This window comes from Hippocampus bargibanti, linkage group LG12, assembly GCF_051943395.1.
Source record: "Hippocampus bargibanti isolate YZ-2025 linkage group LG12, ASM5194339v1, whole genome shotgun sequence".
Classification (NCBI taxonomy): domain Eukaryota; kingdom Metazoa; phylum Chordata; class Actinopteri; order Syngnathiformes; family Syngnathidae; genus Hippocampus; species Hippocampus bargibanti.
In genome coordinates this window covers 6,296,951-6,323,320 of record NC_142745.1, presented here as the reverse complement: position 1 = coordinate 6,323,320, position 26,370 = coordinate 6,296,951, and the positions used below count along the sequence as shown (strand labels likewise).

The 26,370-nt window shown below is 40.1% G+C and overlaps 1 protein-coding gene and 1 non-coding gene across 5 annotated transcripts in view; one reads left to right on the top strand and one right to left on the bottom strand.

The window, feature by feature from the left end:
• The window catches only part of LOC148890191 (sodium-coupled neutral amino acid transporter 3-like), a 29,428-nt gene extending 3,326 nt beyond the window's left edge, over nucleotides 1-26,102 (bottom strand). Inside the window, exons 1-16 of one of the 4 annotated variants that reach the window (XM_089010453.1) lie at nucleotides 25,660-26,102; nucleotides 13,952-14,168; nucleotides 13,411-13,443; nucleotides 13,061-13,154; nucleotides 12,865-12,980; nucleotides 9,837-9,910; nucleotides 8,806-8,898; nucleotides 8,564-8,645; nucleotides 5,109-5,191; nucleotides 3,751-3,809; nucleotides 3,270-3,413; nucleotides 2,743-2,822; nucleotides 1,555-1,655; nucleotides 1,333-1,457; nucleotides 237-381; nucleotides 41-144 (exon numbers count right to left, since the gene is read on the bottom strand). In XM_089010453.1, coding sequence (XP_088866579.1) covers nucleotides 41-144; nucleotides 237-381; nucleotides 1,333-1,457; nucleotides 1,555-1,655; nucleotides 2,743-2,822; nucleotides 3,270-3,413; nucleotides 3,751-3,809; nucleotides 5,109-5,191; nucleotides 8,564-8,645; nucleotides 8,806-8,898; nucleotides 9,837-9,910; nucleotides 12,865-12,980; nucleotides 13,061-13,154; nucleotides 13,411-13,443; nucleotides 13,952-14,088 — 1,470 coding nt within the window. In that variant the 5' untranslated portion in view covers nucleotides 14,089-14,168; nucleotides 25,660-26,102. Of the gene's footprint in view, nucleotides 1-40; nucleotides 145-236; nucleotides 382-1,332; nucleotides 1,458-1,554; nucleotides 1,656-2,742; nucleotides 2,823-3,269; nucleotides 3,414-3,750; nucleotides 3,810-5,108; nucleotides 5,192-8,563; nucleotides 8,646-8,805; nucleotides 8,899-9,836; nucleotides 9,911-12,864; nucleotides 12,981-13,060; nucleotides 13,155-13,410; nucleotides 13,444-13,951; nucleotides 14,169-18,473; nucleotides 18,563-23,098; nucleotides 23,145-25,659 lie in introns of those variants that run through there. The other 3 variants (XM_089010455.1, XM_089010454.1, XM_089010456.1) reach the window with 3 other exon arrangements.
• Nucleotides 10,752-10,823, top strand: trnae-uuc (transfer RNA glutamic acid (anticodon UUC)). Its single transcript has one exon. It is a non-coding gene; the product is annotated as a tRNA-Glu (tRNA).
• Nucleotides 26,103-26,370: the final 268 nt, after the last annotated feature.

Sequence of the window (26,370 nt, the reverse complement as noted above, 5' to 3'; positions counted from 1 at the left end):
TCAGATACGCCAAACAGAGTCACTGCACTTGATTTCTTACCAGGATTTTGGGGGTTGAGCGTAGTGGCTCCTCTTCTTTGGGCACAATGCGAATGTAGAAGACAGCAGGGAAGATGAAGATAAGACAAGGGGCAGAAGTAGCTCCTAGAAACACATTCACACACACAAACACACACAAATCAAGAAATTAAAATGAATTCCAACGTTTCAAAAACATTTCGGGTTTGTATACATACCTATAATCCCAAAGATGCCCAAGATGTTTGGGGCAAAGATGACCAACAGGTTAATGAAGGTGAGCAAGGTGAACGCTATGGCGATGTGGCGTGGCCAGTTGAAGGTCTTGTTTGGGAACATCATCTGCTGGATAGCTTTTCGTACCTGATAACAGGAGACACAACATAGCATAAGGCGCACCTCAAGTGAAATCCCACACATTTGTCATGTCAGTTTGCTGTTTTTATGCATAGACCAATGAAATAAATGTATTATTTTCAGTGGCAGGCAGTGCATGTCACTCCTAGGCCTTCAGTAGTGCGATGTCTGAATCAATCCACAGCTGCGAGTGTGGTGTGATTTACGACATGTCCACTCGAGGGGGCCCTTGGCCAGGTCATAACTTGTGACTTGAAGAAACTTAAAAAAATACTGTCATTAAACTGTTGGAATTTTTACTATGAACGTGTGCATTTATGATAGCCTCATAAAATTTCAATATTATTTGCTATTTTTGCTAGCTTTGGAGCTGGTCAAACTTTCTTAATGATGCCCATCTATTCTTAAAAATGGCTTTAACCGTATATCTTCAACCAAATCCATTTCTTCAATCAGACATTGTGTGTGGACAAAAGCACTATTAAACCAACACAACATTATATTTGCTTATGCAGCTCGCTACAGATACAGTGTGCTAGCTCTGGCCAGTATGCTATTATCACTAGCGGTTAGTTATACTATGATCGGCTAGTGACTAGCTATTCATGTGGCTAGCCAATCATAATTTGGGAAAACTGATGTTTGTAGTGCCTTCCTGCAGGCCTTAAGTTGCCAACTCGAAATCTGATTTGTTAAAACAACATTGATTCTTATGCTCTGGGGACTTCAGAATTGATTATGAAGGCGCCCGGGTAGATTTCTGACCCTAGTAACAAAGCCAGGACGGCTTGACAAAAAAAAACAAATACTGTACAGTACTGTTTATTATCTTTGATGCCATCTAGTGGCAGCAACTGTATATTCAAGTACAAACCCCTTTTAACGGTGGTGTCACTTATAGTGTTCAGAATATACTGACAGTCCCTGTGAGTTTATTATCACGTATACAGTACTCACAGGAAAGAGCACGATGGGCACTGTGAGTGTGACAGCGGTGAGCACGGCCACGCGCACACACAAAATCAGCGTGTCATACGGGTCAATGCGACTGTAGGTGTGAAGCAGCTCGGCCTCCACTTCACCTGCATGACAAAAGGTCCGAGAATGAGAATGTAAGATAAACCCTTGAAGATGATCATCAGTGAATATTCCGCAGTGGAATGAAGTAACCTTCCTTACCGTAGAAGGTCAAATAGCCAAAGAGAGCAGCCAGGAAATACATGACGTACATGACTGTAATGGACATGTTAGCCACATGTTGCATCTTTTTCTTGGTGGGGCTGAAATACGAAAATATATATTGCCATGTGATATCACATAAACACATACATCTTTGAAGAACACAATAAAAGTACCGTATTTTCTGATGTATAAGGCGCACCGGAGTGTAAGGTGCACCCCCAAATGAATGGTGAATTTTTGATGTTTTTCCATATATAAGGCGCACAGCCGTATAATGCGCGCCTTCAATGAATGAGAAAGGTTTTCCAAATATAAATTCTAAATATATAAAAGTTTTCCAAATATAAGGCACACCCCATTATAAGGCGCTACAGTAGAGACTGAGGTTACATGCTACTTCCCATATAAGGCGCACCTGCGTATAAGGCGCAGGGTACTTTATTGAAGAAAATGAAGGCTTTTGGGGGCACCTTATAAACCGGAAAATATGGTACTGCAATTTATCCTGCTATTTACTATAACAGCAGTGTCCATGGTTTTTGTATTTATGTGAGTATAGTAGCTTGATTAAATAAAAACAATGAATAAAATACAGGAGATTGTAATTTTAGCGATATGAAGGTTTCCGCAGCTTTTTGATTCATACAGTGGAACCTCCAATAAAGACGGACGTTCAATACAAATGCTCGACTTCTAATTTCAAAACAAATATTCCCTCAGTATGAATTATTTCATGTTACTGAATGTTTCGTCCGACACGTCTGCCTTTCACCCAAAGTCACCTGGGAGAATTCAGCTCCCTGTTCTCCTAAACAGGATAAGAATTATATAAAACACAGTAAATCACCAACAAAGAAAGAAACTAACACCACCCCGCCCCACCTATGATTATATTAGATTAAAAAACAGGCGGCTGAGTTGAAATTTTAACACTTCCTCAAAAATCCATATAAGTACATAACACGTTGTAGCGTTTAAATTTGGAGGTCCCACTGTAACTCAGTAATTGTAGAAATCAAAAGTGGAAATCAACACAAACATGCTCCATCATGCAAGGAGTGCCAAAAAAAGGTGCAAGGGATCAGCCAAACACAAATTCAACATTGTAGCCTCCTTGTTTTGCCAGGCAGCAGATTATTAGTCTTAAAGGGTAGCAGGAGCTTTCTTTCCATCATTAGCACATACTTGCGTAGCTCTGTGTAGATGGGCAGCACCTCAGGGTGGCACACAAAGGCAAACGCCAGGATAGGGATGGTGTAGGCGGTCTGAAAACGAACCCCAAAAGGTCACCAGAGGTAAAGCAGCGCTATCCCAGCCGTTTTACCACATTTTTTTAGGCTTTACTTCCTTTGTTTTTATTTGTCCATCAAAAGACATCCTTACATCACACCAGTTGTGCTGCCAAAAAACTTCAAATGGACTTAGATTGACTTGGAATTTATGATAAATATTAGCCCTTGTCTAAATGCAGAACTTTGCTCCATGACCTGTGCTTCTTCAGTGGAGAGGTCACTGACCAATTTCAATATTTAAACCCGACTGTCTAATTTCAAGAGTGAATGTGTCAATCTCAAGTAGCGTGTGATAGAGTGCTTCAAGCCAAATGTGACCATGCTTGAACTGTGTGATATGTTACTGGCAGCATGCTGGAGATGTTCCAAGTGGATGGCTCTCGTATAGCAGTCATGAGGAGTGGCATCCCTAAATCTTACTTGAGAGTTGAGGTTGGCCATTTTGGGAAGGCAGGAGGGGTCATCCACCCCACCGGGATCCGTGATGTTAAGGAGACCACCGGCAGTGCCATTGACGGCAAAGTCCACGAATGGGCAGGGGACGTTGAACTTTTTGTAAATGACCTGCGGAGGCGTGAAACAGACATGGGTGAACTCTAAAAATGCAGTTAGCATATTGAGTAGACTGAAGGGATGGAGAGCGAGAGAGAGACAGAGCAAGAGATAGAGAGAGAGCAATACATGGATTACTGCTCGCACAGCCAAAAGTAGGTCAGTGAAAGTCAGACAATCAAAATAGCCTGGAACAGCAGCACGCAAAGACAATACGAAAAGCTGGTGGGAAGGTGAAAGTGTCAATCATATTACAAGCTGATCACAGTTTAAGGCATCAGCATGTACTTATCCGTTCTGATTATGTTTATGTTGATGCTTAAGACATCAAATGTCTCACTCGACTTACCGCGACGAGGAAGAACACCATGCAGCTCAAGGAGAAGCCACTGGTGTATCCCAAATAACCTGAAAGCAAGCAGTTATTAGCCTGACTTCATGTATAAAATGCAGTGGAACTGCTAAAGTTGAGCATGACAAAAAAAAATCACTTTCTGTCCTCGGGGTCAGGGGTCAGCTTGGGACGCCCGGCACAGCCATTCAATGTTGGGTCATTGTTTGTTAGAGGCTGTCATGTTGGTATCACCTTGTCAGGTTTGTTTCATTTTAGCATGTTTTACTCATTGTTTTGTTTGCTACTTTGGACCTTTTGGTTCTGATTACTAGTGTTTGAGATTTCGTTCCTGCTGACTTACTTGATTTAATACTATTTGTCAACTACACCCTGCTCCTCCTTCCTGTCTGCATTTTTTGGGGCCCACCACCATCACCATCTTGCAAATCGTGACAAATGACAAGCAGACAAAAACATAAATGTAATCTAAAATTATTTCCTAATGAAAAATAGACCTCAAATAGTATCATGGAATGTACTCGGTTACACCTAAGAAGTTTTGCAGAAAATAAAATATGCTCCCTAGATGCCCGCCAGACTGATTTAATTTGTTGGGAGTAGAAGCTGATTATTGACTGCAACTGCACCACTTTGCGCTCCTCGGGCTGTTTGCGATTGTACACGAATGAACAAAGTCACCGTGCTGCAACCTTTCTCCAGGCAATGAATCGATTATAACTGCACTGCTCTTTTTGTCTTCGAAGATGATTCACCTCTGATCAGAGAAGGTGTTGTCAATCCATGCAAAAAAAAAGACTTTGTTTCGTCGGTGGGAATACAACCACTTCCAATTTGGAGCATATATAGTTGGATTTTTCACAGTCACTTTGCTGTCCTTACCAAACCTTGTTGCATAAACTTAGAAGAGAGGTGAAATCTCTTCTAAGACAACACAGCAGTCCAATTGCAGACAATTCAGTGCCCTCAGAATGAAATGAATGAATGAATGCGAATAGTAAAAATCAAGCATTGTAACCCTGCTTTCAATTAGTATAGTTCTTGCAGACACACATTTAAAGTGTTCATTCTACAGTAAAGCCCCAAAAACGTCCCACCTATTATACTGTAAAGTCTCGTTATATCGAAATTCTCGGGAGTCTGAAAAAATATCGATATAACCGGACTATCGATATATCCGATCCTGCGGCATGTAAATTTTCACCTTGCGTTCATAGAAATAGTATCGTAATAAGCAGTACTATCGATATAACCAATATCGATATAACGAGACTTTACTGTATATCTCACCTTTTTATTATTTTGCTTCGAAGTTTTATGTGATTTAACAATCGATCAGCAATTCATAAACTCACCAAGCTGCTTCATGAGTGCCAGCGGCAAAATCACGGCGATGGATACAATAATCACAAGGTAGTTGCCGTTCAAGTACCATTCACTGCAGTGAGGTAGAAAAATATCAATGTGGTTACAAACACACATAAGAGGACAATACAAATATATATTTTCACAAACTTAATTTTAACGTTTTGAACTTGAGTAGAGGAATGCTGCCTTGATAAGTTGTATTTTGTTGTGTTTCTTTAAAACATTGTTTCCCAATATATATCAAGCCAATACACATAATTTACCTTAGAAAAACTATATGCACAACATCAAAAACCCGATCGTATAAAGTAATGTGTGTAGACAACCATTTAAAAGTTTAAACAATTTTTTCATGCTACTTACCATATTTTATGCACTACAAGGCACTACAGAGTATGAATATGGCCCATTCCCGAACTTATTCAGGAATTGAAAATATGACATGGAGTGCCATACTCGAATTTGATTGGGTTTTTCTTGCTGAGGGTGCCGATAAAGCGCTGGCCATGCTTCTGGCCATGTTTTTTTCCCCTTCCACGGAGGGGCAGCATTTCTCTTATTTCCATGTTAGCGCTTTGTTACAGCTTCAGCTGTTGTTAAAGCGCTATATAAATCAATATGTATGTATTGTATTGCATTTTGGATATTTCAAGCTAAGATAACTCTAGACAGATACAATTTAGGAATTCTTTTCAAAGGTTTCTTACGCTGCATTGAATGTTTGTGGAGTCCCAAAACTCAATATTCTTTGAGTGAAAATGACAAAAACCCTGGCACTGGAGTGGACACTTGTTTGCACATCGTCTGGCAACGAATGAGTTCATCTGTTTTCATATACAGGGGTCAGCTCCTTCATTATAAATTGCACAGAATAGAAAACTACCATGCGGTTGCATTATTCATCCACTAGATGGTGCTACACTAATGAGAATTCAATACAATAACGCTTTATTTATGTGGACCTTTCACAACTGTTGCAAATGTAATAAAGCATTTAACAGAACATTTAAAATTCTATGTCCAAGAAATCAGATATTTGATTCGCATCAGATTATAAATTGAACTTGAGCCAGCTTTAGAGAAAGTTGAATGCTTTTAGGTGAGTTTTACAGAGCGGAAAATACAGTAAAGGACTAAATTTGATGAATTAATTGAATTCTTAACACTGGTTTTAAAAAAAGTCACAATTTTGATGTGGATTGTAAGTGATATATCTTCATATCATATCATATCATATCATATCATATCATATCATATCATATCATATCATATCATATCATATCATATCATATCATATCATATCATATCATATCATGGCTAAAACATTGGTATGAGTCCCTTTAAGACACAAGATTGAGGTGGGGAGAAGTTTTACAAAGCATGAGCAGGACAATGCGCCACGCTCCTGCCAAAACAAGGGACTATTTTTAGTCAGGGTGATTCACTTCTTCTCTTCTATCAAGTGGGAAAATTGCATGGATACGCACTCCCTCTTAGAGCTGTCTTGCCCTTGCACGCACACACAGAATGTGAAAAAAAAAATGTTGAGACTCATCTATTCTCGTGTCATCCTGCCCTCTGGCCATCTGTTTCACGGACCCAATCTTTTGCTTATCACCAGAGACACACACAATCGTACAGTAAAGACAATCAGCTGCACTGTATTCTGAAAGGTCAATTAAACCAGTGCTATGACGACTGAGAAACACTTTACGTCTCCTTTAAGTGGGGTAAGTGTAAAAGGGTGAAGGGGTAACACCCCAGTTCAACTCCCAAGGAAGCAAGTGTTGTTTGTCCCCGCGGCCACCTGCGCATGTCCAGAAATATCGAATGGTTTACATTTGCACTCGTGGAATATAGACGTGTTTGTGACTTTCTCGCTATGGCCATGCTGCTCTCCTCCTTCGGGGTTACTATCACAGCTGGTCGCACGCCAGCTGCGCCGCATGTTCTACTGGGATGACAGTGAGATAGCTCTGGATCGTAACCCCACACATGAGATGACACACTAAGTCACAGCGTTGGTGCCATTAGGTATTTTCTGTCATTGTGGATTCAGACAAGTATTTTGCTGTTGATAGCCAAAATGCTGATATAGTGACTGTAGGGTTTAGTTTATTTTGCCTGTATTCAACGTTTAAGTCATTAATATACAAATATACAGAGAAATGATCCTTCACACTTCAAAATTTCAAGCTCATTTTACGACATTACTCTGAACTCATTTACTGCCAGTAATATGCAAAAATGTGTCCACTCCAGTGCCAGGGTTTTTGTCATTGTCATTCGAATTCCAGACCCCACAGAATATTAAGTTTAAGGACTACATAAACATTCAATGGAGGGTAACAAACCTTAGACTCTATTCTTTCATCAGAAAAAAATAGTCAATTCATAAATTATATGGGTCTGGGGTTATATGAGCTTGAAATGGGGGCGGCTGTAACAAAGAGCTAACGTGGAAAAAAAGCTAAATGCTGCCCCCGCGTGGAATGGAAAAAACATTGCCAGGAAGAAAAACAAAAACCAGGAGAAATTCGGGAATGGTAGTGAATGAGTTAAGAATAAAATGATTCTGAACATGTATACATATACACTAATGACAATATATTTCCACTAACAATCCAGGCTAAACCTACAAGTGGGTTGTATGAAACCATAATTCTTTTATGCCAATGGTTTCCAACCATTTTTGTCTTGTGTACCCCTGGAACCTTTCATCATACCATTTATCACCCCCCCTGTTCCCCCATTCATACGTATTCATGATTCACCAATAGTAGAATATAACACAACTGATTACAAAAGGAAACTTAGTTACAGTATTTCTTCTTCTTAATGTTAACATTTAAGCTGCAGTAATTGATGTCAGTTTACATCCAAAATTAAACAGCAACATACTGTTTCATTAAAAATAAATATGTATGTCCAATGTAAAAGATATGAAGTAAAAATAAATACAGTAAAGTCTCGTTATATCGATATCGGATATATCGATAGTCCCGGTTATATCGATACTATTTCTATGCACGCACTGAGAAAATTACATGCAAACAGGGTCGGATATATCGATAGTCCCGGTTATATCGATATTTTTTCGGACTCCCTTGAATATCGATATAACGAGACTTTACTGTAACTACTTTTTTTACCCCAACATTTACCACAAGAAAATACAAAAACATGTGCATAAGTGCCAATAAAGACACTAAATGTAATTATCAGGAACAAAAAACATGGACTTTGCAATCCTAAACAACAATAAGGGGTGTTGAAAATGAACGGATGAAGTACCTGGTGGTTCCGATATCAACAGTTTCTCAAAGGGCAGGTGTGAATTATAACAAACGAGGCATCTGTTGTATCCCACTTGATTTTTGCAAATTTCTGTAGGTGCTGTTTATTCCCGTTACTACAAAATGGGAATTATCGATTGACTCACCCTGCTGGCTTGTCCACCTTAAGGAAGGCTTGAATGACAAGAGGAAACTCATACTTGACGATGTACAGATAACTAGACATGGCTGTGGACGGGAGAAAGACATAATTAAATTTCAAACAGAGAGGATAACGTAAACACGAACAGAAGACATTTCTGAACATCATGCCAGCAAAGTCGCTCTCCTGTGAGCATACGATATAGGAATGATAGAAGGCAAATTTAAAAAGCAAACGCGTGCTCACCTCCGATATTTTGCAGTGTGATGGCAATACCAGCTGCCATCTTTCCCGCAGTGCCAAAAGCCCTGTAGCCGAGCTGCTCATAAGCACGGATACCTTCAAGTATGGAGAAAAGTGATGATTTATTGAAACTTTTTTTGGATTAAAGTACTCTATTGATGATGCCCTTGATTAATGAATGTATTTACATATAGTTCACTGACATTCCCAAATTTCGTCGAGAATTGAAAAGCATGACTTGGAGCGCCATTTCCTAATTTGTTTGGGCTTTGATTTTTCTTGTGTGGGGGAGGGGTGCAGATAAAGTGCTGGTCAGACCTCTGACAATGTTTTTCCCGTCCACAAGGGTGCAGCATTTGCCTTTTTCCATATTAGCGCTTTATTACAGCTTCAACGCTATAGAAATCAATATGTATGTATTGTATTGCATTTTGTACAGCCACCCCCATTTCAAGCTCATATAACTCCAGACCCATATAATTTAGGAATTAATCCTTTTTTCTGATGAAAGAAGGTCGTCTGAGGTTTCTTATGCCGAATGGAATTTTTATGTAGTCCTAAAACTCAATAATTCAAGTGTAATTCGAGTGACAATGACAAAAACCCTGGCACTGGAGTGTACACATTTTTGCACATCGTTTGGCAGTGAATGAGTTCAACAATAACAACCACATGTAAGATTCAGATATTTTTTGTTTTCCCACTTGGGGTCACCATCCTCATGTTGCATTGTACTATCTGAGACTTAAGTGTGTATGGCTTTAAACGGTGAGGGCTGGTGTGGTGAGTGACATGGGTGTCAGCAAATATCAGTGTAGAGCTGTTTGACTGCTGAGTGTTATGGCGTGAATTGTAGCCCTCGGTAGATTATATACGAATGTGCTTATTCAACATGTTGTCACTTTGTAGTATTGTTCATGAATACTAAAAGTTTGTGTGTTTTGTTGTTTTGTCACGAAAGCTATTAAAAGTGCAATTGAGGTTGACATGATCCTTCACAACTTTATAAGACATCCAATCACGGACATACATACCGACAATACCAGAAGACTTGAGCAGTAAATGAATGGAATATGATGAAAGGACAGCAACCACTGTTAGGAGAATCCTGAAAAAAAGACAAATCAACTGACATTAAATACAGTACAATGACTGCCAGCAAAAACGGCATTTAACTCTTTAACCACACCAAGTGTGACACATTAAAAACGGAGAGTTCTCCATGCATTTTCTTTAGGCTACCCTCCACTTGTACTTGTACTGTAGGTTATTTATTCAGCTGTGGTATAGAAACACGCTGGCGAGTCCCCGTGGCTCGCCTTTATCCTGGATTGTTTCTGCAGCTGATCAAGTTGGCTGCCCTCTGCCCTCAACCACACTAAGTAACCACATAGCAGATGGACTATTTCAAAGGAAGCGGTGGATTGATGGAATTGACAGTTTGAGGAGAAATCCAAAATTAATATTAATCTCCCTCTTTCGCCCTGTTTCCGTCTCGACCCGCAATCACGTTTTATTTACTTATTTGGAGTTAAACGTATAGGATGTACATTGAACTGCTTTCGGAATGTGCGACAGTGGGCTTCATCTTTTTAAATGTAAAACTATTTTGGCTCTCATCAGTCATAAGCAAGCACTATGCGCTCTTTTCATCAGAACACACATTTAGCATGTTTGGGTTTGGCAAAATGCGATGTGCCATTCACAAAATTCCAATAGACCAAGGGTTCATTTTGAAAATGGCTACCCCATAAAAAAAGCAAATATATGTGTAAATACTAAAGGTTCACTTCCATTGTGTACTCTAAAATAACATATAATCTTGCCCTCATCAGACAAGTGATTTTTGACTGATTCCATTTATGAGGAATTGCATTATGGGTATTCAAGAGGTGTGTCCGTGGTAGATTTGATCCGTTTTATGCCTGACGCGCGTGGGTACCCATGTGTCCCATATGGTCTAGCGGTTAGGATCCCTGGTTTTCACCCAGGTGGCCCGGGTTCAACTCCCGGTATGGGAAATTTGGTCTGACATTTCATCTCCAAGGAACAGGATTAGTGGTAGAAAATGTCTGAATTTGCAAAGGAATGCTCAAAATCATTTTCTTAAACCAACTGCGAGTCACCTCGCAATGATATTCAGACAATTAAACAGTTTGTTATTCCAGTGCGGGTTGTTGCAAAACAATGCCGGTCAACCTTGACAGGGAGGATTTAGTCAGTCGAGTGGCAGTGGGAGGACAGATCTGCTGAGAATCACACAAAGTGACACACTTGGGTCACTGTTGCTTTGCTCACAGCTTTGCACCACTGCATTCCAGCTCGGCCTGAGCCTTGGACAAAGCAGCCACTATTTTGTTTGTTTGTATCATTAGAGTATAAGGGGTACAAAAACAACCATGTTCTAAATTTAGCAAAGACCTGAATATTTTTACAATACACATAAAAATTAAATTAATTATTGTAAATTTCTCCACTGCGAGACTAATAAAGGCAAATCCAATCCAAAAATGAAGAACATTGGTTAAGGTGTATAATCGAAAGCTGATACCAGTAAAAACTGATTTTTGAAGTTACATGAAATACCTTGTGAGCTACAGTCATTATGAAGTATACATATTGGCCATTTGTCATTCTCTACAGGTTTTAATCCTGCTCAGTGCTGTACACAGGCACTAAAGGTGGAAGGCACAATACTGTCCACCCTGGATTGGTCTTCTTTCAATGGCAAGATGCATGCAAACTGGGCATCGCCCAAGAATCAAGTGCACACCAGCAGCATAAAACTATGTATGTGACCTATAGGCTAACACTCAAATATACAAAAACCTGACACCACACAACTCAGCTAAATACAAGAAGCTTTTCATCACGCCAGGGGAAATCTTCCAAACATGACCACGTTGGAAAACACCTTAAACTATACCACGTATGCATTAAATAAAAAATTTCCACTTCCAATTGCAATATTATTGCTTTAAAAAGTAAGACACACTGTTTTTTTAGAGAGCTAGCATGCTGCATCACAAGTTACATAGGTATACTGTAGCTATAGCTAGTTTGTTAGCTATAGATAGATGTGTCAAAACCACTGGTTATCCTACAGTAGAGGTACAATATATATATATATATATATATACAGTAAAGTCTCGTTATATCGATATTCAAGGGAGTCCGAAAAAATATCGATATAACCGGGAGTATCGATATATCCGACCCTGTTTGCATGTAATTTTCTCCGTGCGTGCATAGAAATAGTATCGATGTATATATCCGATATCGATATAACGAGACTTTACTGTGTGTGTATATATATATATATATATATATATATATATATATATATATATATATATATATATATATATATATATAGAGCTTATTTTGAAATGCTTCAACTGTAGCAGAAAAAAAACACTGGATCCGCTGTGCCTTTGTTTATGTGTGCCTTCTGGGATGAGTCATTTCTTTCTAAAAATTATGCGTGTTGTTGTTTTTTTTTTTACTTTAATCTCAGAAACCTAATGGGAAAAGAACAGAATCACAAAAAGGGGCAATGTCGCTACTACAGTTACTTTATTTTTCAAACCGAAGGAGGTAATACCAACTATTTTTGAGTACCGAGGATCCGCTCACAATATTACTCTGAAAGACAGTGATATTGCAGAGGCTTAGCGAAGATAAGCCCTATCACATATGGGCCACAGACAGACGCACTGGAGAAAGTAAAGAATCAACTTGATACAATAAAAGAATTGTTTGTTCGGACAAGGAAAAATTGTGAAATACTGTATATTTTGAATGACTGAAAGTAGCCTTTTATTGGCCTCTGAAGAGGCATTCCATTTGCTTCCTCAGAGTGACATTTCATTTAGTCTTGTGTCTGTTAATTTAATGATTTCACCCGACATAATTTGTCTGTTTAATAAGAAGCTATTAAAATAAAACTGGGAATTACTTATGGTAAAGCATGTCACTGAGCATTCAGAAAATGAGTCATGTGATACCATTTGGTCAAGGAATTTACAAGTGACACTGTATTTTCATATTGTAATAACTTACAAAAACAGAACGACTCCTGTGTTGGCCATTGCGTATGCCAGTCCCAGGATTCCACTTCCCATGATTGCGTTGCCCAAGTTGAAGACGGACATCCCAAATGACGTTTTTCCCTCAAACTAAAACCAAAATAGAAGTGAATGTGTTACATCTTCACAGCATCTAATGTACATCACACTTGAGAGTCACATGACCTTACATCGGTAAATTGTGTCGTTTTGGTGTTGTCGGCACCTGACGAGAACTCCTGTCCTTCTGGCTGGTTGGCTGTTGTATTTTCAGTTCTGTTAGGACTTCAGTTGGGAAGAAATAACATTAACAACAGAGGCTAAATAGCACGAATATTAGCTTAAGGACATTAAAAGTTACTGTTTTATGTACTTAGATGTCAAGTTCACCATTATCACCGTGAATTGCAAATTGATCAATTGAAAATCATTTCAGCTTTTCGAGGGAGAAACATGGACGCCTCTATGGCAATTTAGGGTGATAACCGCTTCGTCTAACATTTGACAGAAAAGACAAATAAAATATTTAACAGAAACATACCTAACATTCGTGGCACTGTTGGGTGCCGTTTCCCTACAAGCATTGTCGAGAGGCCATCCATCACCCAACGAGTGCACAATTAGAAAACGATATTGAGTCATAATACAATAACAACAATTACACGATGACAGGATCATCTATGACTGAAGGGGGAACAGCTATTACATGCTGGAAAATGACTGCCAGACATCAGGGACAAGCTAATTAGGGTAGGCTTTTAGCTCAAGCAATTACGCAGCACTAACTGTTTTTCAATCAGTGTGTAAGGAGGGAGTGAGCTTATACAACGAGTGATTCCATCACATTCACTGTTAGGAGCATTGCGCCATATACTACGTTAGGGGTGACGACATCATTAGCCAACTAAGCAGTAGGCCACATTAGCTTGACAGTGATGGATGACTTGTAAACGTATTTAATATTTAAAATCAGACAATATTATTTGAAGGTTAATCAGATTGAGATGTGTGTAACACAATGTTGATTTCCAAGTATTCCAGCTAGCACCGCTAATACCAATCAGCAATGTTTAGAGACTCACGTTGGGCCATCATCCACAGGTGATATTTTGGACGATGCCGTCAGCTCATCGACCGCATCGTGACCTTTGCCGTTGGGGATAGAATTCATCTCAGCGGGGGCCGTCTCCACACTGTCTGAAGGTTTATCCTCACTCATGTCTTCAGTGCTGTTGCGGTAGTTATGCAAAGAAACCAGCTCGTGGAAGAAGAAAAGGCTTCTTAATTTTGATCAGAGATCTGCGGAAGGGAAAAGATGAACAATCTGAACAGGTTTCATCGTGTAAAAGTGTATTTGGTTGCTTGAAAAGTAGATTAACTCATTCACTGCCATTCCCGAATTTATTTGGGAAGTGAAAATATGATGTGGAGCGCCACTCCCAAATTTGTTCGGATTTTGGTTTTTCTTGAAGGGGTGACGATAATGCGCTGGTCAAACCTCTGTCATTTTTTTCCTTTCCACAAGGGGGCAGCATTTGCCTTTTGTAGAGCCACCCCTATTTCAAGCCAGATAACGACACCTATATAACTTAGGAATTAACTTTTTCTGATGAAAGAAGAGAGTTTAAAGTTTCTTATGCTACATTGAATGTTTATGTAGTCCTAAAACTTAATATTCTGCGGGTCCTGGAATTTGAGTAAAAATGACAAACTCCCTGGCACTGGAGTGGACACATTTTGGCATATCTGGCAGTGAATGAGTTAAAAAAAGGTTGGACACCGCAGCTCTTAGGTGAAGGGACTTCAGAGTAAAACGCAAAATGTTCTAAATGTTGGAGGAAGAGTACATCAGCAAGCACAAAGATTTCACTCTGAAACAGTACATTGAAATCCTGAGTTACACTTGTAAGGCGACTTGAGTATATATCACTTAGAGAAAAATCAGTAGGTAGGACAGGGAAATGGTAAAAGGAGGTCCCACCAATTGTTTCACAAAGGATCAATGCTATTCACAAACTTTGTCATTCTGTACTTTTTGTTGAAAAGTCAAAATGCTGAATAAAAAAATAATTTCAAAATAAAAAAGTGCCTTGTTCTAATAGAAGATTGCAATTGACTAAATTCCGCAATTGACTAGATAAAGGTGACAGTGGAAGAAACTGAAAACAGTCATCATTTGTCCAAAGCGTATAGCGTTTAGCATACAGCCCACAATTTCCAATCATAATCGTCATATCAACTGACAGCTGGAGGCCCAGCGTAAGGAGGGACTTGAATCTAAGTGTGACACACTTGGCTATTTACTTCGAGTCGTAGCGTATCTGTCTAAGACACAGCTATCAAAGTCAAGGCCCAGGGGCCAAATCCGGCCCGCCACATCATTTTTTTCGGCCCGCGAAAGCAAATCGAACTTGTAAAATTCCATGATGCTAGCTAAAATCCTAACCAAAATTTCATATTTTTGGATGTAAACCACAATAACAGTCATTATCCTTGACTTCAGATTTGAAAACTAGTTATTCATTAATTTGTTGTGCACTCTATATGTTATATATGTGGAGGGGATGAAACATTCTAATGGCTTCCCCAAATTCATAATGGCCCTCGACAGGAAACCGTAACTACAATGTGGCCCGCAGCAAAAAATGACTTTGACACCCCTGGTCTAAGATGACCGACTGACTCAGAAAGGCGCCTGTGACATATTTCTCCTGCAGACTAAAAGAACACCCCTCACCCCCTTCCGACAAGCTGGCACTGAATAATCTCTTTTGCTGGGTTGCAAAAACACTCCTGAAGACTAGAAGCGTGAGCACGCTGGGTGCCACACACACACACACACACACACACATTGAATACCGTGTGCAGATATAAAGAGGGGAACCAGCTCGGACCAGCTACGAACCGGTTTCAGCTGTCCGTGTTTTTTTTCATTTTGCTTGACACTTCTCCCTTGGTCCTCTTGTTTATTGAGGAGCGGTCAACATAGTAACAATGCAGGGGTTTTCTGAAGCACCATTCCTGGCAACCATTCGGATGTGTTTGCATCCCACCCGGGGTTCTTCCGCTTCACAGCTTTCTTTCTAATGTAGCTTTTTGTAATATGAGCAAATCAAGCGCAGTGAGAGGTGAATACACCTAGACTTCATCTATCATTCCTGTAAAGCTGTCTTATCAACCACGTTGCCGTGAGCTTAGTTGCACAGCCAGGCCTCTCCGTGACTCTGGCTCAACCCGGGCAACGTGGTTGGGCAGAAAAACACAGCGCACAATGGCGCATGTTGTGCCGTTTCCTGGGAACAGGTTGGGTAACAGTGGTACTATTGTGCCAAGGCATCATTATACTGCCGGGGGCCCTTTGGCTGTAGTTTGGTGGGCCACTCAAAGGATGACAAAAAAAATACATAAAAATCGCTAATTGAAAATATGCCACCTTGGATTCAACAAATGCCACGGTCATTTATTTGTGTGCAGCTGTAGCAGAATTGCTGAGGGCAGTGATGGCCCCTCACATTCGACAAATCAGCGCAGAGAAACACTGCCACTCACGGGGTCGACAAATCTCGAGAGGAGTAAGGGGAAGCCGTTTGAGGACAATGGACGGTGGCTTGTGGTGGCTACAAGAGTGCCACCCCAATGGCCTCAAGCAGCGCGGGTACAAACAGCACAGCTGATTGGTGAGAGTCATCTCTCCTACAATCTTTGTGGTTGATTTCGACCAAAGGCTACAGGGAGGGTTGCAATTCTCTCACTAACAAAGAAGGACATGACCATTCAGTCGGAATAAGGGAGTCGTGACAGATGAGGCAAAGTCAAGAGCCATCAAAGCAAAACAAAAACAGTAATTCTTGTGCTAATCATTGAGAGTTACAGATAATTATTTGAAGCGTCGTGTGGAGTGGCATCAGACTAGACATGCTTTTGTTGACTAGTCGACAAAGAAATACTACTTTTGTCTGACAATCGGAAGGAAATGGGTGAACTCCATTCAGTCACGATTTTGCTCGACGTCATTATCGATAAAAAAATATGCAGCAAAATTAAAATGAACTAATAATAATAATAATACAGTAAAGTCTCGTTATATCGATATCGGTTATAGCGATAGTACTGCTTATTACGATACTATTTCTATGAACGCAAGGAGAAAATTTACATGCCGCAGGATCGGATATATCGATAGTCTGGTTATATCGATATTTTTTTCCGACTCCAGAGAATATCGATATAACGAGACTTTGCTGTACATTGTATTTATAAGCACCTTTCAAAACTCTCAAGGTTACTTTACAGTCACAGAATCAGTTTTTCCGCAGGTGAGCAGCGGCAGCCACAAGCGCCAGTGTTCACTCAACCCGGAAGTAACTCAAATAGATAGAAAGCTAGCTAGCTAAATAGCCAATGGATAGCCAGCTAGACAACTAGCCATATAACTAATCATTTCCTATTGATATTACATATTGTGTGAGAACAAATATCCCTTTAAATAAATAAATAAATAAATAAATAAATAGGTAGATAAATTAATTAAAAAAATGAACGAACAAATGAATGAATGAATGCATGAATGAATGAATGAATGAAATAATGAATGAATGAATAATCTCTATTTGGTTAGCCCATTGGCCGGCTGGTTATCAGACCAGTTCACCCTATGTCTGTGTGGTACTCAGGTTTCCTCCCACATTCCAAAAACATACAACATACCGTATTTTCCGCTGTATAAGGAACACCCAAAAGCCTTAATTTTCTTGAAAAGATGACCCTGCGCCTTATATGCAGGTGTGCCTTATATGTGAAGTAACATTGAGCCACAACCAGTCTCGCAACGACTGTCAACAGTCACCAACTCCATTTCCCCCTGTAGAAGAAGTTGTGTCTAACGTCAGCCTCTACCGTAGCACCTGACAATGTGGTATGCCTTATATTTGGAAAACGTTTATATATGTATGTACTAATTTAAAGCAGTTTCTTTACTTACAGACAGTGTAGGTGTTCAAATACCTTTGGAAAACGTTGTCATTCATTCGGGGTGCGCCTTATACAGTATATGGTAAAAGTTTGAAAAGACGCCATGTAAATTTCTCCACTGCGACACTAATAAGGTAAATCCAATGCAATTAAATGGGGGTGCACTTTATAATCCGGTGTGCCTTATACACCGGAAAACACTGTATGTTAATTGCCACTAATTTTTTTGGGCAACCGCTTTACGACCCAGCCAACTTCCAGAAGAGACCTGGGATGGGCTCCAGCACCCCCAGCGAATAGTGACTCCGGATGGTTGTTCATCTATGTATGCCCTGCAATTGGCAAGCAACCAGTTCAGGGTGCACACCGCCTAATGACTAAAGGCAGATAAAGTTTCGGCTCTAGCACCCCAGCGACCCTTTTCAGGTTAAGCAGACCCCCTGAACTTCTGGTCAGAAGAATAACGCCTTGTTTTATTACATCACCCTCATGCTTTTATGCTCTCATTGACAGCGCTATGAAAACAACATTATCTTGTATCAACCCAAGGAGGGCATTTACAGACGTTTGGTTAAACAATGCACGAGATTATGTCACATTTTTTCCTTTTTGTTGAAATCACTGGTGTATGACCTGGTGCTGTGATGTCTTCTTATTTGAGGAGCATGCAGTTACCAGCATCCCATCTGGATACCTGTGGTGGAAACACTAAACACATCAGGGTGTAGTGTAGTGAACCGGACTGTCTCGCTTGATGGAACAAAAATAATTAAGAGCTACTTAATGATGGCATCCTATATACAGTACTTTACCCGTGGTTTATTTTGTTTTAGCAAAATGAACACCCGTTGTGAGTGTGACGGCAGAGGCCATGGTTTGAGAACAATGTTGTCTTAATCATTTAACTGTTATGATCATTTTAAAATAATGCCATGTGTAATTCATTTGATGTTTAGTTTCACGCAAACATCAACTAGAAATAGCATTAATTTTCAATTCCCGAATTTGTTTGGGAATTGAAAAGAATGATGTGGACCTCTGGCAATGTTTTTCCCTCCCACCAGTGGGCAGCATTTGCCTTTTGTACAGCCTCCCCCATTTCAAGCACAGATAACTCCAGGCCAATATTACTTAGAAATTAACTTAGGAATTAACTTTTTCTAATGAAAGAAGAAAGTCTAAGGTTTCTTACGCTGCATTGAATGTTTATGTAGTCCTAAAACGTAATATTTTGTGGGTCCTGCAATTTCAGTGAAAATGACAAAAACCCTGGCATTGGAGTGGATGCATTTTTTTCACATCGTCCGGCAGTGAATGTGTTAAACAGCTTGAAGAATATTTTGGGACGAATTCTTCACCACCTGCCAAACTTCTGTTTGTTGTGGAGTTAATGCAACATTTGCACATTTATCCCCTAATCAGAAAAAATATACGGCGAATATATGAGAAGATATCACTTGGCAGTTACACCAAATTGCACACGATTGCAGTCCTAATCTCTTATGCAGCAAGTTATTTGACAAGCCAAAATTTGTGCATATCTGCAAAATCTTGTTGCCAAGATAATTAATTCCCGACTCAAAACCAAATGCCTCTCTCCCTCTCTTCCTTTCTCTCTGGTGCCCCCCCCCCCAAACCCCTCACCCCCACACTCCCCAATTCGTCATAGAGCTCTGCAGAGCACAGATAGACTGACAGAATGACAATAAATCTTTGTCAGCTGCCGGATTGTGCCGCATAAATCTTTTGGAGACAGAGTATAACTGTTAAACAGCTGTCCAAAAAAACGGCATGCAAATGAGTAAATATTCATTGAAACACATCTGATAATCCAGTTTTTTCATCGCTGCAATCCAAGGGTGAGTAAATGACACATTGTAGTGGTCTTTTGGGGGTAATAAATGAGTCTCTTCATGGCAACAGGCATGGCTACCGGTATTTTTTTTTTCAGCCATCCTCTAAATCCGCACTTCACTTTGCCAACGCAAGTTGAGCCTCGATTTTGTCTGCTCTGACGCAGGCCTTTGTCCTGAGGGACGTCAGCTCCGGGAGCAGTTTTGTTGTTGTTATTCCTAAAGTGATACCTGAACTGACTGACGATTCACTCTGATTCATCCTCCGTCATTCATATGCAAGTGCGTATTTTGTTAGTTTCCTCAGAGACAGATCCACTTGGTATTGTAAGACACAACTTGATGACGTTCTCACAGGATGTCGCTGTTACGGAAGTTGACTTATTTTAGTCCCTAGTGGAGTTTTCCTCATTTAAATCTCCTGGAATGCATTGCAGATCGTCTGTGATTTGTGAAGTGAAAGGTTGGAGGAAACGCAACCGACATACACTAATCACTTTAGATTTCCGGATGGCACAACTCATGCAGATTCCTCACCCTCTCCCTTCCCGCCAATGAAAACAGAAAGAGATTTTCAGCAGATTAAAAGATTAAACATGGTCACCATTTTACTGATGGGCAGCTAATAGATCTAACAGGGAACATTTTATTGCAAAAAAAAAGAATTGAACTAGAGACCTCACATGGTCTGGCTGATCGGATACGGAAGCCTCTCGCGGGATATTACAATGAAACCACACAGCCTGTTCTATATGTCCTTGCTTGAGGATAAAAATAGCTACAGATGAGTGAATAACCTCGCTCTAACATGTCACAAAGCAGTATTTAAATGCTGCTGCATGTGCCAATGAACATATCATCTGCCTGCAAAAAAAGTACTAAATATATCGTGATGGTGTCTGACCATCTGTCTGTTTTATGTGATTCCTCACTTTGGGGGTGATCATGCATATGAATATATGTGAGAATAGAGTTAAACTTTGGATCATCTCAGTGCTTGCTAAGACTTTCACAATCATGAAAAAACAATGTGGGGTTTAATCCGCAAAGATTGGAAGCCACTGTGCTAGATTGAGTGGCGGGCGGACCGTGAATTTCATCGCTAGGCCTTCAGTAGTGCTACGTCCGAAGCAATCCAAACTGAAAAAAAAGTGTGGTATGATTTACTGCAAGTCCACTAGGGTGCCTTTAGACAGGAAATAACTGACCAACCTTTATTAATGAAGTCCATTTTTTCTTGAAAAGTCCCTCTTGAAAATGGCTTTCACAGTAAATCTCCAACCAAATAAATTTCTTCTCCTCTTTCAGCCATTGTGGGTTGACTGCTTTTAAATCAACACAATATAGTTGCGCATGCAGCTCGCTAATGATACCATGTGCTAGCTCTGGCCAGTATGCTCTTGTCACTAGCGGCTTATGATCGGAGCAGTTTTTGCAAACTACTGTATAATTGGCCAGTGAGTAGTCAATCATAGTTTGTACCCCTTTTGGGTAGCCAACTCGAACTCTGATTGGTTCAAGCAACAGTTTTATCGACATTGATTTTTATGCTCCAGGGTCTGCAGGAGCAATACCGAGAAGAAGACCAAAGATGAGGTTTATGGATGTTGTCAAAGAGGACAAGAAGGTAGCTGGTGTCAGAGAAGAGGATGCACAAATATGAAGGACACTGATTCGCTGTGGCGAACCCTGCAGGGAAAAGCCGAAAGGAAAAGAAGAAGACGGTCTGCAGGACTGATTGTGCAGGTGTCCAGATAGATTTCTGACCGTGGTAACAAATGATGGCTAAAATGTGATTGGTTAAATGCTTAAATATGAAAAAAAAAACACATGCGAAAGCAGTGCAACAGGGGAAAGGAAATGTTGAAAGGAAGCTGAAAGACAATTTGGAATTATGAAATAAAAATTCATGGACAAAATATAATTAACATCAGTCTGTAATTCAGATATTTTAGGCCAGCAGAGAAGGCCTTGCAGGCCTTGACGGTCCACCATTGGCTAGATTACATTACTTCTAAAAGCCACCAAATGACAAAAACACTTTGTTCCCCCACCCCTAGATCCGCGTGAGGTTAGTTTTGCATTGTGGAGACAAAGGCAGCATGTCCAGCGAGCAAATACAAAGGAGAGCAGTGACACAACCACAGAGGCAAGCGTATGCCCCCTATATTGGTCAGAACAACACGAAAGATTGAAACCCGCCAACTGTTGTATAATACCAGCGCTCTGCTCGCTCAGTCATGTGTCCCAAAACAAAGTGCCACCCTCTGTTGGCATGTACTGCTTGTCTTTCTTCTGCTTCTCCGACATCGCACGAGATGCGAGCAAAAGAGAGGGTGCATGGTGGGAGCAAATGGATTCGTTCAGCTGGAAGTACCGTACAACTTGTACAGTACGTGACTGCAGTGCTACACGTGGAAGTTCTAAAAACTGATGACAAATCAGTTGTGTGTTTTCGTATTTAAGCATTTAACCAATCACATTTCAGCCATCGTTTGTTACCAGGGTCACAAATCTACCTGGACACTTTCACGACCAATTCTGCAGGCCCTCAAGCATAAAAATCAATGTTGACAGAATCAAATTCTGCAGGTAGGACACAAGGAATTTGTTTCCGGTAGAACACGCTCAAGCATAAAAATCAATGTTGATGAAACTGTTGCTTTAACCAATCAGAGTTCGAGTTTGAAACCAAAGGCCTGCTGGAAGGCGCTGGAAACGTCAGAGTTTTCGCAAACTCTGATTGGCTAATCACATGATTGGCTAGTCACTAGCCAATAATAATAATAATAATACATTTCATTTACAAGCGCCTTTCAAAACTCCCAAGGATACTTTACAGTCAGAATATTTTTTTTCTGCGGGTGAGCAGTGACAGTAACATAAAGTAAAAAAAGTCATCTGTTGAGAAAACACTCATCATAAAATGCTATAGACAGTACAGGCCGTATAATTCTAATACAGATTAATTTTACTGTCATAAGTAACTCAAAGAGATAGAAAGCTAGCTAATATATAGCTAACAGCTAGCCAGGTAGATAGCTAATATATAGCCAGCTACAATCATAGTATCACTAGCCACTAGTGATAGAGCATACTGGCCAGAGCTAGCACATTGTATCTATACTGAGCTGCCAAAGCAAATACAGTAAAGTCTCGTTATATCGATATTCAAGGGAGTCCGAAAAAATATCGATATAACCGGGACTATCGATATATCCGACCCTGTTTGCATGTAATTTTCTCCGTGCGTGCATAGAAATAGTATCGATATAACCGGGACTATCGATATATCCGATATCGATATAACGAGACTTTACTGTATATTGATGTGTCGATTTAATATGGGTTTTGTCAACCCACAAAAGCTCAAGAAGAAATGGATTTGGTTGCAGATATACGTACTGTTAAAGCCATTTTCAAGATGAGCTTTTTCAAGAATAGATGGACACCATCAAGGTTGGACAGCTCCGAAGCTAACAAAAACAGGAAATAATATTGGTTATCAATGAATGCACATGTTCAAACTTAGAACAATTTAATGACAGTATTTCTTAAGTTTCTTCAAGTCACAAGTTATTTCCCGGCCAACGGCACCCTCTCGTGGACGTGTAGTAATATCACACCACACTCGCAGCTGATTGATATAGACGTAGCACTAATGAAGGCCTTGGAGTAACATGCACGGTCCACCATTGATAAGTATGCACCCCCCCCCCCCATATGTTGTTTACTTGTAAGAACAGCAGGGGGCACTGTTTTCAATAAACAATTTGTAGCCAGCCAACTCCTCCTGAAAAATAATATATATGGCCATTATTTTGATACTCTTTGCAACTTCTTATCAAGTATACAAAAAAAAAACACAATTCTTGCCCATTCTGATGTTTCAGTTTACCAGCATAGCCAATCCAATCCTTGCAATCGCATGCAATTCAAGTGGCTGGTGTAAATTTTTTCTTGCTCAATGAAAAAATATGTTCTGCCAAACAGTGTGGATTAAAATCGGACAAGCTGCGCCATATGATGGAGCAAAATCGGACAAGCTGCACCACATGATGGAGCATGGTGGAACGTTTGTTTCCCAAAACAGAGGTTGTGGGTTTCGTGCTGAGCCCAGCGCTCGTGTCCTTGCATCCAAGATACTGATGCTGCTGTGTCATCAATAGTAAAGCGCATTGACAACCTTAAAGACAAAGAAAGTACTATTTAAGTTACATTACCCATGGATCCAACAACATAAAAAAAATGATGTTTCAATGATGATATGCAAACGTTGTCAGCACCAGCTGGAACAAAAGCATAACACGCTTGATGCCACTGCTAATTAAATGTGGGAAATATTTCATCCTAAAAGTGGATCAGAAATGAGCTGTGGTTCAGCGTTTCACCTCCAGCTGCCACCCGCTGCCCTCAAACCCTTCATCTGACTCATCGTGCACAAGGGGGACTTTGTCCGCTGCAGGTGCCTGTGCAGTGTCGTCAACAACTCTCTATGATTCTCTGACCTTGCAGCGCCAACAAATACACATCTATTTCACCATTTGGCCCCAAGGAGATCGTTTGGGGAGGGGAGGGGGGTGCACAAGTAAATCAAAACTGTCATTAGCTTATCGTAATAACAGTTCGCGAGATATAATTTTTGTGTTATCGTTGGAATGGGCATAATAATTCATTGATTGATTGGGAATTCAGATGCAACCAGAAGAGGCACTGTTTCCGGGCATGAGTGATCAGAGCTATTACCACAACTACATGGTTGCTTTCAAACTACAACACTGCAACTCCATGAGCGTCACCATCAGAGTAAAATGGATGTCAGAGAGCAACAAGGCAATTAGAAGTGTTTGGTGATCGTATTATGGAATCCCCTTAAACATATGAAGTGCCCTCAACATTTATAGGGAGTACCACATATCCAATTTGTTGCCTTTGGATGCAAATGCTCCATGAACAAGCTTGTAACTACTATTTAAATGAATTGAAATGCCATTAACCTATTTTATTCTCATTAACATTTACCAAAATTCTGTCTTTTAGTAAGAAAAATAACACTCTAAAATATCACAAAAAAAGACTCAGAAAATAATCAAATGCAATGTTATGATTTGAAAAGTTTTGTGGAACATGATGAACTCATAGGGAGTATGAAGCTACTTGTAGTATGCACACCTTGGCCATTTGGAAGTAGTATAATAAAGGCATATGGACTGTATGGATGAAGTAATACTAGTCTTTTTTAAGAGGACAATACCAATTTACTGACGAGCTTTGTTGTGTTGCCTGTCTATATGTGCTGCTTTACTGTTTGTGTTCAAATATCACAACCTCAGTAGGATTTGAATACTGACATGGATGCTATCTGTTAGTTCAACTATGCTATGGAGTTTTGCAATGTTTGTTCAAATCAAGCTCAGCAATTGTTCCAAAGTCAAATATATGCTTTTTCAAATACAATATGCGGAATAATCCAGTTTGATTAGTTTGACGGTATACATCAACTGGTAGTGGCACATTACACTTTGAGCAAATATGTTCCCAAACAGCCCAACTGGTCCTTGTTGTGAAGTGAACTCAAATATTGAGGGGCTAGCAAATCAAAGCAAAAATATAATTTCAACAATAAAATAAAGAGTCGGTATGTTGAAATCACATAAATCATTTTGCAAGGCATCACTGTAAACATTTGGTGACCTTTTTGTTTGCCGGTGTGAAATAAAACATTTTCCCTATTTAAAAACATTGGCTAATGAATGATATACAATTAAACAATCACAATCAGTTTTTACATTCATGGTGGAGTTTGTCAGCATGCTGAAAAATGAGGAACAAAGAAAAAATATTATCAAATGTTTCGTCATTTATAAATACGGTACATTCGTTTTTTCTAAGTGTATTCTTTAAATGTCACCTGGTGGTTTTCAGTTCAAACGTGGCACAGTAATGCAAGTCGCCGACGGGCTTACCGATGATGTCAAAGTGTCGTCTAAGTGTGGAATATCTCCCCACGAGATGGAGCGCTCAGTCGCGTGTCGTCCTTCCTGCCTTCAGCCGTCGTCCCCCCTTGCGCGAATGTCACGGGTTTTGCCTCCCCACTGGATCTATTGTGACCGCTAATCTCCTCCGAGGTGGGACGTGAGGAGCGCTTTTTTTTTTAAGTCGGCCCATGCACGCACGGCGGCGACTCCAATCAAAATGATTTTGGGAATGTTGATGGAGCCCCAACCTAATACCTCCACCATCACCCGACGCCCCCTTCTCTCTCCCCCCACTCCAAACCCTCCTCCCACCTCCGTTTTTTCCGTCCTTTTCCCTTTCCAATCGTTAGGCGAACGAATAATGTTGTTGGGGGATGAGAATTAAAAAAATAAACAATAATAATAGTGAAGATATTTTAAGCACACGCTCGTTGGCAGTGATGTGTTTGGGAATTTATCATGGTGGATTTACCGCCTGTTGTCTTGCGCATGCGCAGTTAGATGACAGGTCCCGTGTATGAGCGGGAGCACGTCACATTCATCTTTTTTCCCTTAATTTTAACGCCTTGGACGTCTCCTTTAATAACATCCCGAAATATAACTCACGTGGATATTCCAGCCAAACCTGTCCAATTATAATCTCCGCACGTCACACGATACGCAATCAACAACGTATACAACGGAAGAAAGTCACGTGTA